Source organism: Mustela lutreola, chromosome 1 (assembly GCF_030435805.1).
Source record: "Mustela lutreola isolate mMusLut2 chromosome 1, mMusLut2.pri, whole genome shotgun sequence".
Lineage (NCBI taxonomy): Eukaryota > Metazoa > Chordata > Mammalia > Carnivora > Mustelidae > Mustela > Mustela lutreola.
In genome coordinates this window covers 152,863,275-152,876,356 of record NC_081290.1, presented here as the reverse complement: position 1 = coordinate 152,876,356, position 13,082 = coordinate 152,863,275, and the positions used below count along the sequence as shown (strand labels likewise).

General features: G+C 42.1%; 1 protein-coding gene across 10 annotated transcripts in view; it reads right to left on the bottom strand.

Annotated features, from left to right (window-relative positions):
* The window catches only part of MSRA (methionine sulfoxide reductase A), a 432,124-nt gene that overhangs the window by 315,817 nt on the left and 103,225 nt on the right, over positions 1-13,082 (bottom strand). The window contains exon 1 of one of the 10 annotated variants that reach the window (XM_059177104.1): positions 9,462-9,513. The exons of the other annotated variants lie outside the window; for them this stretch is intronic. Coding sequence (XP_059033087.1) covers positions 9,462-9,498 — 37 coding nt within the window. The 5' untranslated portion in view covers positions 9,499-9,513. Of the gene's footprint in view, positions 1-9,461; positions 9,514-13,082 lie in introns of those variants that run through there. 10 annotated transcript variants of the gene reach the window in all.

Below are 13,082 nucleotides of genomic sequence, written 5' to 3'. Positions count from 1 at the left end.
AATGCAGTAAGAGTAATCACAGTAAAATCTGTAACACCACTTAAAACCTTCCAAGGGCCATCAGGGAAATGTAAATCAGAATTATAAGGAGGTACCACCTCATATCCACCCAATATTAAGATGAGGTACCACCTCACTGCCACTAGGATGCCTTTAATAACAAAGACAGGCAGTAACAAATGTTGGTTAGGATGTGGAAAGTGGACCCTTCTGCTGATGGAACACCATGCTGGTGGGACACCATGCTGGTGGGACTATAAAATAGTGCAGGAAAACAGTCCGACAGCTCCTCAAAATGTAAAACATAGAGTTACCACAGGACCCAGCCAGTCCATTCCTAGACATATACAAGAGAAATTAAAGCAAATGTCCACACAAAATCTTGTATGCAAATGATCACAGCAGCATTATTCATAATAAACAAAAAGTAGAAACAACTCCAATGTCCATCAATGGACTATTATTCATTAATAATAAGAAATGATGTACTGACATATGCTACAACATGGATGAGTCCTGAAAACTTACACAAGTGAAAGATGCCAAAAGACCACATATTATATGATATCATTTCATTTATATGAAATGTCTCCAGTTGACAAATCCACAAAGACAGAAAATAGAGTAGTATTTGCCTAGGGTTAGGGGTTCATTGAAAGGAAATGAAGAATGACTATAAGCAAGTACAGGGTTTCTTTCTGGGGTGATGAAATGTTCTAAAATTGATTGTGATGATGGTTGCACAACAGTGTGCCATTGCATTGTATAATTTAATAGGTGAAATGTGTAGTACATGAATTATGTCTCAGTAAAGCTGTTATTAAAGAGAGGGAAGGACTGGGAAGAAAGAGAGAGACTTACCAACCCATTGCATTATAAGGCCCTTCTTTAGATCCTGACTTGAACAAAGTATAAGTGGGGAAAATTTTACTCTGTCTTTAATATTAAATGATATTATAGAATGACTATTAAATTTTCAGAGTGGGGAAACACACACACACACACACACACAAGAACTATCATTTGGCCTGTAATTAATGGGAACTCCAAGAGATGGCTTCCAGACCCCTAACCAGCCAAGCCCTACATCTCTCTGCAGCCATTTCTCACCACTGTGTACTCCTAAGCCCTCCTCATCAGCCTCACCTCTAAACCTTATTTCAGCCACAGTCATCTTTTTAGAAATTCTGTACAAGTATCAAGCTATTTTAATTCCTCAAATCAACAGACATATCAACTGGACCAACCAGTGATTATATCCAAGAAAACTAAGGCCCCATGCCACACTGTTAGACAGAGACAGAACTGAAACTTGCAGCAAGGCTTCTTTTTTTTTTTTTCTTGTAAGTTTTACTTATTTATTTGAGAGAGAGAGCGAGCGATCACATGCATGCCCATGCATTCATGGGGTGAGGGGTAGAGGGAGATAATCTCAAGCAGACTCCCTGCTGATCATCCTGGAGCCCAGTGCGGTCTCCAGATACGGATGGATTCCACAACCCTTCCGCCATCTTGAACCCAGATGGAACCAAGAACCAGATGCTCAACGGACTTAGCCACCCATGCACCCCCTAGTGCCAGAAATACTTAATCCCAGTACAACTCCATTTCCAATGTCCACTTCCTCAAACTCAAGTAGCACACAATTCAGGGAAGTATTAACTTGGTCTTTACTACCATGAATTTTCTCAAAATATGTCTTCGCTTTAGAGACTATTCGACATTTACTTTCAGGTACCAGCAGCCTGATGTTCTAAGATGATTATGTAAAAAACAACAACAACAACAACAACCCAGAGTCAGACAGAATTGGGTTTAAATCTTAACTCAAAACTAATACCATGAGATCCTTCCTCACATTCCCCCTTTTCCATATTTGTGTCCCTCCTTCATCCACAGTAAAATTCTGACCCCAAAACACCATTATATTTACACATTTATTCTCTTTTTTCTTTTTAAAGATTTATTTACCTTAGAGAGAAAGAGTGTGCTGGGGAGGGGGTGGCACAGAGGGAGAGGGAATCTCAAGCAGACGCCCTGCTAAGTGCAAAGCCCAATGCAGGGCTTGATGCAGGGCTCAGTATGGGGCTCAGTCTCATAACCCTGAGATCACAACCCAGAGATTATGACCTGAGCAGAAACCAAAAGTGGGATGCTTAACCGACTGCACCACCCAGCCACCCCTCCTCTCTCTTAACTAGGAACAAAATACATTCTGAGTTTAATCACTAATATCTCTACCAACACAAACATACTAAAAACAAACAAATAAACAAACAAACCTCAATGTTTCTTTATACTTCCTTTTGTCATTAGACTATATCCAGTATGGATATAACTTTTTAAATACAGGACCCTTTGGTAAGATTAGAATAAAAAGATCTTAATGATTCGGTTAATCGTAAAATTAGCTTGTTCTCTCCAAATGCGAATTTAAGATAATATATAAGAATCAAACTCTATTAAAATTAGCCTTCACGCTAAGCTTTACAGTATCTGTGGTATTTAAATAGATAATGTTAAGCTTTTGTAAATCAACATTGCAGAACGTTTAAAGACCATGGTCCCAATTTCCATAGAAATAATGGATCACTATTTTCAAGAAAAAAAAAATTAAAATCTTTTTCAATACGTTAAGTAATTTTCTTAAGATGATCTTCCAACAATTAACAGGTTTGACCCATGCTTTAACATTACTTCACAAGAAGTGAACTTGTTCTATTTAAAATAGAATTTATTGTTCCCATAAAACATAAATATGGCCTTGAAGACTTACATTTTATTGAAGCAGATTTTAGTAGTATCTTACTACCTAGTGCTTTTAATTGTGTGGTCACATCTACTGTAACCTTGGTAAGATGGCTATTCCTCTGTAAGATTTGAAAGCAAGTACCCCCACCCATTGAGATGAAATTAGTAAAAGTGTTTTGACCACTTCTCATCCCTCAAGAAGATCAGATCTGACCCTTCCTTGCATTCTACTTTCAACAGATAAAACCTACATTATGTGTTGAGGATCCCAGACTAGTACTTCATCTCCTCCCCATCTCTGAAAGTCCAGACTTGCATGGGTTTAACTTAGATTATCAGCCACTGACTACACACATGAAAATGGTCAAAGCACCATTGTTGTGTTTCTCTCTGCATGATGTTAAACATCTCAATAATTTGTAATTAATGAAATCAACAAGAAGTATCCTAAAACTTTGATCCTAAATGAAATGAATTTTAGATTGAAATTGAGACTACAAGATTCAAAACGAATTTCATGTCCTCTTTCTCCACTTGCTTCTTCCAGAACTATATTTAGGAACACCACATCACACTCTCCATTATGGGAAAAGTAGCCAAAGCATTTAATGTGCTCTTCTGACGGTCAGCAACATTCTCTCTGTGCTATTGACTGCTGTCGCTGTGGGAAGTGACCAACATCAAAACCCTACCTTTCAGCCAAAAAGAGTCGTCACTAGATCTTTACCCCTACTGTTGATCTTGTGCCTTAAAAAAGAGAAAAAGAGACTAGAAGCCTGGAAGAAGAAAGATGCTGGTGTGAGCGTTCTCCAAGGGTAAAGAAGAGTAAAGGTGAGGAGGTAAAAATAGCCTGAGCAAATGGAGAGGTGAAAGGAGAAATGTACACAGTGGGTAAGTAAGAAAGACAAGATTAGTTATGAGGACAGAAATGAAGGTGGAAGACTTGATGGAAAGAACAATTCAGTTGGAAGAAAGCCTCATTGCCTTCCTGCCTCACCTCATGGCTCATCAGTGTTTCTGTGGCAGGCAACAGTCTGGCCATGCCAATTTCTCAGGCTTCTGCTTTCCCACGTTCTAAATAAAATCCTCCACTCATTCTTTAAATTGTGAGGAAATATATGTAACTTGAAATCGACCATCTTAACCATTCTGAAGTGTGCAGGGCAGCGGCATTAGGTATGCTTGCGTTGCTGTGTAACCCTCAGCGCCCACTATCTCTAGAATTGTCTTGTCTTCCCAAACTGAAACTCTGTCCCCAGGAAACACAAACTCCCCACTCCCCCTTCCCCCCAATCCTGGCAGCCCCCATTCTACTTCCTGCCCCTGGGGATTTCACAATTCCAGGAAACTCATGGACATGGATCCTAGAGTATTTACCCGCTTGTGATTGACTTATTTCAGTTAACACAATGTCCTCAAGGTCCTTTCATGTTGTAGCATGTGGCAGAATGTCCTTTTTTAAGACTGAATAATATTCCACTGTATGTACATATCACATTTTTAAAAATTTATTCATCCATCAGTGGACATCTGGGTTGTTTCTGCATTTTGGTTATTGTGAATCACGCTATTACGAACATGGGTGTTTATGCTCCTCCACTCATTTTTAACAACCTCCTTCAAAACGCACAGATAGTATTACCTCTTTATAAATATATATTTTTAAAAAACAGATAACTTCTGTACTCAGCAGGAGATCCACAGAATCTGAAAAACTGAAGAGAAATATTTGTTTTGATGATTGCCCAGCCCACCCGAATACCCAAGCACTGATTTAGCCAATGTTTCTAAATACCCAGGCTGAAATAAATTTGCACCAGGATTCTTTACAGCCTTATGATTCCAATCCAGTGACTCATCTTCCTGTCAAGAAGATGACGACTTGGGCAAAAAGAAATTGACACACACTAGTTCTTAGTCTTAAAAATACCTCTTTATTACACCTCCTGTCTGAGTCATAAAAACAAACTCTTTCTCTAATAGATTCTACATTTGACATATTTATATTTTTATGATTCAATCTAATTTTATTTCATATACACATACATATGCATATGTGTTTATATATGTGTATGTAGATCATATTTCTATACACACACATATACACACTTATTTACACACAGAGATTTCTATTCTTCATCTATCCTTTCCAAACTGAAGTCCAATTTGCTGAATTTCCAAGGGGATTTCCACTTCAACACACAAAAAACATGCTCACAACTTAAGAGCTTGTAATAAAATTACCAGGGCAGCTAAGGGAGCCATGTTTCAGAGTGGAGATATATACATATTCTTTTTTAAAAGAAATATTTTAGGGGGGCCTGGCTGGCTTAATTGGTAAAGCACGCAATTTTTTATCTTAGGGTCATGAGTTTGAGCCCAACATTGGGCATAAAAAAATTTAAGGGGTGCCTGGGTGACCGAGTAGGTTAAATGTATGCCTCTTGATTTTGCCTCAAGTCATGATCTCAGGGTCCTGGGATCAAGCTCTGAGTTTGGGGGGGGGGGGTCCACATTCGGCAGAGAGCCCACTCTCTCCCTCTCCCTCCAACCCTCCCCCCACTCTCTCTCTCTCAAAATAAATACATCCATTAAAATTTTTTTCTAAAAGAACTATTTTAGAAGCATCCCCAGTCCTCTTTTGCATAAAACATAGTCTTACAATGAATTGGTCATAAGACACCAAGGAAATAATGGTCAAGTGATGGAACCCCAATGTGTGAAGTTATGTTACAAATTTAAAGCAGATAAAAATGCCAGGTAACCTTGTAAATGACCTTGTCCTTGACTTCAGGTGGAACACAATCTTCTCACCAAGCAGCACAGACAGAGTAAGAAATAAGATTGATAATCTTCCCGGTCTAACTTATCTCACCATTGCTTGTCTCCAGTGACTCTAAGTCCTAGTCAAACTTGTGTCCTGACCCCACACAAAAACTCTAACCTGTTCCTTCTGCTAGAACATTCTCTACCCCAATCTCTTCCTGTCTAACTCCTTTCCATCCACCAAGCCCCCATGAAGCCCTTCCCGACACCCTCATAGGGAGGCACGATTCCTCCCGGCTCTGATCTTCCTCATCATGGCCCCCAACTAGAACAATACCACCACGTCTTGCCAGCCCTGCCCTCCAAACACACCCATGTCCATGTTGCCCTGCGCTCCTTGAAATCACCCCCACCAGTGTGTTGCATGAACTGCCCGTGCCACACTTTATCCATCCATAAAATGAAGGGATGACAGTCTGTGCTACACAACTCTACAGGCTCGTGAGGCAGCTGAAACGACTCTGTAAAGAAAAACGGCTACAGAGCAGTGCAGGAAAGAGACAATGCAGGAGCTGAGGAGAAGACAGCAGCAGTGTGTTTTCAACTCTTGTGTGCTTTTTACACAGAGGCTTCAGAGCAGCAGAGAGAATAGGCCGGCTTTTTTGATATAAGTCAAATTACCAAGTCAGACACAAAAACAAACTCACAGATATCTGTCAATCAAATGAGGCCATAATTGCTATGTGAGGCTGCTTTTTGCGTTGTTTGTTTCTGGAGATTTGAGGTCATATATTAACACATTAATTGAAATTTTGGTCATAATTAACATGTATTAAGCTGTTGATTACATGGTTGCATTTTGAAATTTTTAATTGGTTTGTTTCAATTGATAAAAGGTAATTTGTTTGGGGATGATGTTGAGAATTATGTATTTAATTATCATTGAATAGATAATTAATATAGTGTAGCAATAGTAAACAATGACTATGGTAATTATCATGGAAGTGCACATATTTGTACAAATATGACAGACTGATTTTCTCTCTAAAGTTGCTCTGGTCTTTGCTCCGAGCTGGTCGCACTGTTTCACTCCCTTCACAGATGTAATTAGCCACATCTCTGTGTCAGCCACTTCCTTCATCTGAAAAGAGCTTTGAGAAGCCATGAGGACAAAGGACATCCTAAAAGCCACCTCGAGCTCCATTTTTCCCTCTTTGCAGATTACTCACTGAGAGGGCTTTTCTGCATTTTTAGTCAGCTCTAGGCATTCCCTCAGTATTAAATTGAACCTTTTTATTAAAGCATTCCTGTATCATTAGGGCACCCTTTTCCCCAACCCAACAGAGTAATCATAATCTAAGAGGGGTAAAGGCTCCCATGGTGGTTTAACTATATCCACTAGAAAATCATAGCACTTACCAACAGACTGCATATTACTATTTCTAAATTGACAGAGGAAGGTGGCAAAAACCTCAGTGTTTTTTTTAAAACTGCTTTCTCTACAGTACATAAACAAACATACAAATACATAAATAAATAAATAAATCCCCAACTCAGAAGAAGTAATCATGAATAATATGGGCTCAGTGTAAAATCCTGCCTGTCTGTCCATCAGCAAAATTGCTGCTAGACCGAGCTCTCCTTCACCTACCAGGTTCCAGAAACACCTAGCACATCCCAGAGAACACAGTAGCCAAGGGCTGCCCCAACTTGTGGGCATGGAAAAGGTTGTTCCCGTATTTTCCAGAGGGCAGCCAGAAAAAAAGGCCCTGTGCTTGCCCTGCTGGGACTTTTTCTCTGCCTTCCTTTCTCCTGTCACTCAGCACAGAGTGGGAAGTCAGAGGCAGCTGTGACGGAAGAAAGAGGTGACTCGTTTAACAAATGTGGACAAAAAATCTCCACTCTTCACCCTCCCCAGAGCACAGGAAAGAGCAGCCTGCCCGCTTCCTGGCCATAGCTGCACATAACATATATTTTAGAGACATGCCCCCAAATCCAGAACTGTTTTTACAAAAACAAAAACAAGTGTCAATAAATTCCTAATTTAATAAACTTAAAGAATGGAGAGAGAAGATATATGATTGGCCAGACTGCAAAGGGAACCATAGAAAAAGTTAAGTCGGGGGTAGGGCGAGGGAGAGGGGTGGCCATTACTCTTTCTTCATTTGCATGAACCTGAATTGATCCTAGAGATCAATATTATCATCTTAAAATCAAGAAGACAAAACTACACTGTAACATTTGACCTTATTCTAAAGTGTTATTTGAGGTACTGTCCAAACTTCTGTAAAAACATAAAACAACTTATTCAACAGTCACCTGGCATAATGAAAAGCCAGTTAAACGACGGTCATTTTCCCAGCCTTAAGTGACACAAGCTGAACAAATATGATTTCATTTGGGTCTCCACACACTCCCATGAGACAAGAGGAACAGGTGTTACAATCCCACTTCAGAGATGTGGAGACTGAGGCTGAATGCTCTGTCAGCAGCCACACACCCAAGATGTGAGGACGCCAGCTATATAGCACTGCTTGACAGGGTGCCATTTCCCATGACACAAAGATATCACAACATCCATGCTACGACCTCAATGTTTGTATTCACCCCCGCTCGCAAAAAAGTCATATGCCGAAGCCCTGGCCCCCACTGTAATGGTATTAGTTGCTGAGGCTTTGGGAGGTGATTAGGTTTAGACGAAGTCTTGTGGGTAGGTCCCCCAAGATGGGATTAGTGTCCTTTCAAGAAGAGGAAGAGACCAGAAGTCTCTTGCCATGTGAGGACACAGAGAGATGGCAGCCATCTGTGAACCAGAAGAGGGCCCTTACCAGGAACCAGACCATGCCAGCCCCTTGATCTTGGACTTCCCAGCCTCCAGGAGGGAGAGGAATTAATGTCTGTTGTTTAAGCTGCCCAGTCTGTGCTACTATGTTACAGTGGGCCCAAGATGGCTAAGACAACCAGTTTTTTGACTAAATAAATCAAAGCCAAACTAACATGCCTTCTGGCAACGCTTCCTAATTGTTAGTCATTTCACCACCACCTTCACGATTTCTGCCAGCTGCAATATTAGTTACATAATATCTTTCATGTAGACCACCCTTCAGATGTATATCCATTTATTTTTCCAAAGAGAACTCCATGCCACCATCATAAATGGAAAGCCAAGTATCACTGTCCTCAAACAGAAGCTAGCTACATACTAAATACAATGAAAATCGAACAATGCGGTCAAAATGTCAGCCTACACAAGGCTTCCTCTCTCTTTGTAAAAATGGCTGGGGGTGAGAGGTGGGGGGGTGGGTAATCAGCAAGTGTTAGAGAAGTGTTGATGTGGCAGCTAAGGGGAGCCCTCCTTCCATTGAGAGAGGGACTAAAGGAGCTCTAAGGATATAGACCAGGCTGGACAGGAGTTGGTGTAGACAACAATTTACCATCAGCAAATATACTCTGGGGCCACCTGCTTCCTTGCTCCTCAGGAATGCAAAGTCCTCTCTCTGAGACTCACTCTTAGTCTTCAGCTTCTCCATGTCAGCTTTTCCTTAATAACCTTTCCTCATCTTCCCAAATTATAATCAAACTAAAGATCTAGAACTCACTATTTTTTTCAATACAATTAAATTAATCTTCTTAATTTTAAAAGCAACATTTGCCATTTCTGAAGGGGAAAAAAAAAAAAACAAAAAAACTCTTCAGCCCCAACCCCACAGTTAAAATAGGGTGAATTTCTTTAGGGAATAGATTTTAACGCACTTTTTAATGGATCAGAAGCCACACTATTTAAGAAGGTACACCTTATCCCTGTGTTCCCAGAAATAGAATATTATCTGTAACCCTTATTCTAAAAAAGACTTCCCCTTTCCACCTTCACGGTGTAAAATCAAATATGCTGCAGAGCAGAAAAGATTCCTTTCTCTCCACTCCCACACTCATTCTTGGCTTACCTGGGCTTAGATCTAATGTTGGCGTGGGATCACTCATGCAGCCCTTCCTGGTAGCCTCTGTGGCAACGTCCTTAATGAAGTAACCTGGCAATATGACAAGATGTCTGGGCACTGGCAGCAATGTTTTAGAGGATGCAAAAACTTACTTCCTTTTTCAGTTCCCTCCAAATCATACGACCTCCCTCTGAAGCTCTGCATCATGCCGTGGCCCTGGGGGCAACTGTTGGGGTCTAGGAATCTCTCTGTCCCACCCTCTGGCCCCTCAGAGTCAGGAGACAGCAAACTTCCATGAGGGACAGCCCAGAGAGTCAGAACCTTGTACATTCTGCTTCCCCACCTCTGACACACAGGGGAGCCCCTGAATGTTGAGTGAGTGAACAAATCCTCCAGACAGCACCTGCTTCCTTGAACTTGAGCTTGTATCTGCCTTGCGTCTGATGGCCCTTCCTTTCACAGACATTCCAGTGTCAGTGACCACACTATCTGTTTGGTTTGGGTTTTTGTTTTTTTTACTATTTGGTAGTGCCAGGAATCAGGGTGTGGTAGCCAGTCTCCAGAAAGCCCCCCAGTGGGCCTGGGTTCTCATGACCTCATGCATTCACCTCTGACCCTGCATCACCCTGCTCTGGATAACAGGGAGCATCCTGCAGAAGCGACGGGATGTCACTTCCCAGGCTGAGTCACAAAAGATATAGACTTCTGTTTCACCCTCTCGCTTGCTTGACTTGAGGTAACTCACTCCAGGGGAGCTAGCTGCCATGTTGTGAGACTATTCCGGCAGCCAACAGTGAGAGCCACATCATAAGGGTCTGCGCCCTCCTGCCAACAGCCAGGTGAGTGAGCCATTGTGGAAGCAGATTGACCAAAGCTCCTGTAGGCAAACTTCCGAGGCTCTGTGATCTGCCTCTTTTCTGGGATCCACAGCCACATTTCCAACTCTTTGCCAGACATCTGCTTGTGGATGGACCACTGGTCCCTCGGTCCAGCATGAGCAAAACTACACATCATTTCTTGCAGACCTGCCCTTCTTTGCACCTCTCCGCTCTTCATCTGGTCTCCCTGCCCTGTCCTCCCTGAAACACAATCTGGAAAACTGCCTCAGCCCCTCTCTCGCTGGTCCCACATCCAGGCAGTCACCGGCCCTGCTCTGCTTCCTGGGGGTCTCTTCCATTGCCCTTGCCTTTCCATTATCACTGCAACCACTCCCCATTGGCCCCACTGGGGGGGTCACTCCACCTCTTCCCTGGAAACCTCCAATAGCCTCTGCAGGCATACCAACTTCCAGAAAACTTCCAGAAATCCTCTATACATTTGTGAGCAGCTGCTTTAAAAAAGGTTACATGTGCCAAGCCCCTACTTTAAAACTTACAATGGCTCCTTCTTTGCTGGCAGAAACACAAATCTTGTTGTATGACCCTTGAGACTCTGTAAGGTAAAGCCCACCTCTCCCTTCAGCCTGAACTCTAATATCTAGCCCAGGCTGCCGCCCAGGGGGCACCTGAGACAGCAGTCACCTGAGGACCTGTCACAGAAGGCCTGAGATTCCATTCTCATTGGTCTGGTATGGGAACCAGGCAGCAGCAATGTTTTTAAACAGTTTTAATGAGCTATATAATTCACATAACATACACCTGATCCATTTAAGGTACATAAGTCAATGCTTTTTAGCACATCTAGAGTGGTGCAACCATCACCACATTCAACTGTAGAACATTTTCATCTCCCCAGAAGAAACCCTCATACTCATGAGCAGCTTCCCTGCCCTAGGAAGCCACGAATCTACTTTTTGTCTCCATAGAGTTCAAGCAGCAGGCGTTTTTTATAACCAGTTAGGTGATGCAAAAGCACCGCCAGGGGTGAGAGCCTCTGGCCAAACCAGACCTCTCACCACTTTAGTTCCCTGCTTTGGCTTCTGTGTCTCACTCTGCGCGGGGTGTTTCTCTCCCATTTCTGTGTTTCAAATTCTGCCTGCACTTCGAATACAGCATCCCCCGTTAAACCTTCAAGGACCCCTCCTCTTCCTCAATTTACCTTTGCATCATCTGAACAGCCAGATGGCAAAGCAAACATCAGCTGACACCCCACAGTCCCACCAGGCTTTGCTCTACTAGAGCTCTGGTCCAGACCACCCACTCCCGAACCCCAGGAGCCATTGCTAATCCACCTCTGAACCTGCACTATAAGCACAGCGTTGGTCCTGTACTTAGAGGGACTGAAAATAGAAATTTCAAATAAATACAAATAGCATCTACCTACAAATTTTCACCGTTACAAGATTTCAAACGGGAGGACATCCTCTTCTCACTCCCTCCACACTAAATCTTCATTTTTCCCCCTTCAGTAAGAGTAATAATAAAACAGTGGTATGGAATAACCTTTCAAGTTACCTGCAGCATCAAAACCTTCATACACTTACACATGCACACACATACCCCCACGAGAGTATGTGTGCATATGTGTGTGTGTGTGCACGTGCGTGTGTGTGATTTTTAAATTTCCACCACAGAGAGCAGGGACAGTTATAATAAAGAACACATAATTATTAATCTGCCATCATATGACACACCATTCCATAAAACATTTCAGGGAAACCACACGCAAAGAACTTCTCCTTAAATGAAGGATTTTGAAAATGAACAAGCCACATGTTCACATCATCAGAATGTATAAACAGCAGAAGTACAACAAGGCACTCACCCCGCAGATCGGGTGATCATAAGCCTGCATCTTCAGTGGATGCGTGAGGGGGGAATGTGGCAGGACGAAATGAATTATGCAGGCAGCAAGCAAAATAAAAAAATCAAGACCGTACATTCTTCAGCGAAAACATACGCTTAATAATCTAGATGCCGCCTTCAAATGGATTAAACACACTTGAAAATCACACACTGTAATTTCACAAAGAACCTTATCGAACCCAAATGTCTTATTTCATCCTTGATCAGCTGGCCTTTCTTTTCCAATGAGGTGTTCTTCACATTAATTACTGTGTTCTTGTTGTTTGTTTTAAATAAAGAAGAGCCTGTCCGATATAGAACAGGGGCTCCTGTCGGACCTTTCTTTCCTCACACTGTATGCCCTGCCTCTGTCACTTGAGTTTTGACTCAGCTCCGCAGTGAAAAATTAGACTTCATTTCAGTATGCTAATAGCAATCTCTCCAAAACAATGTAATCAAGGCCTCACGTGCACCTATAATTTCATCCTTGACATAAGCCTGACAGCTATTTATTGTCTGAAAGGGAAAGGGGGGTAGTGCGGGAGGAGAGAGGGGGAGGGGTCTTCTATATGCCCCCCTCCCCCAAAACAAACCCAGCAGCTTTATGTTTGAAGGCAGAGTCTTTGCAAAGTCCAAACAAATGGCAATAATCATGGGGTTTACATATGTCTTGTCTTAAGCAATCAAGGCAGAGGGTTAACAGAGAAGCACATTCAGATGCGCCAATTCCCAAACTGCCCACCTCTGATGAGCCAGCTGTGAGCCGCAATTGTCACATTATAATTTAGGCAAAGGGAAAAAAAGGCATCAGAATACACACTGGATCAACATAATTATTCACAGCAGGATGCTGCAGAATTAATTTAGCCAATCAGAATTATACGTGGGGGTTGGGCACATCGCA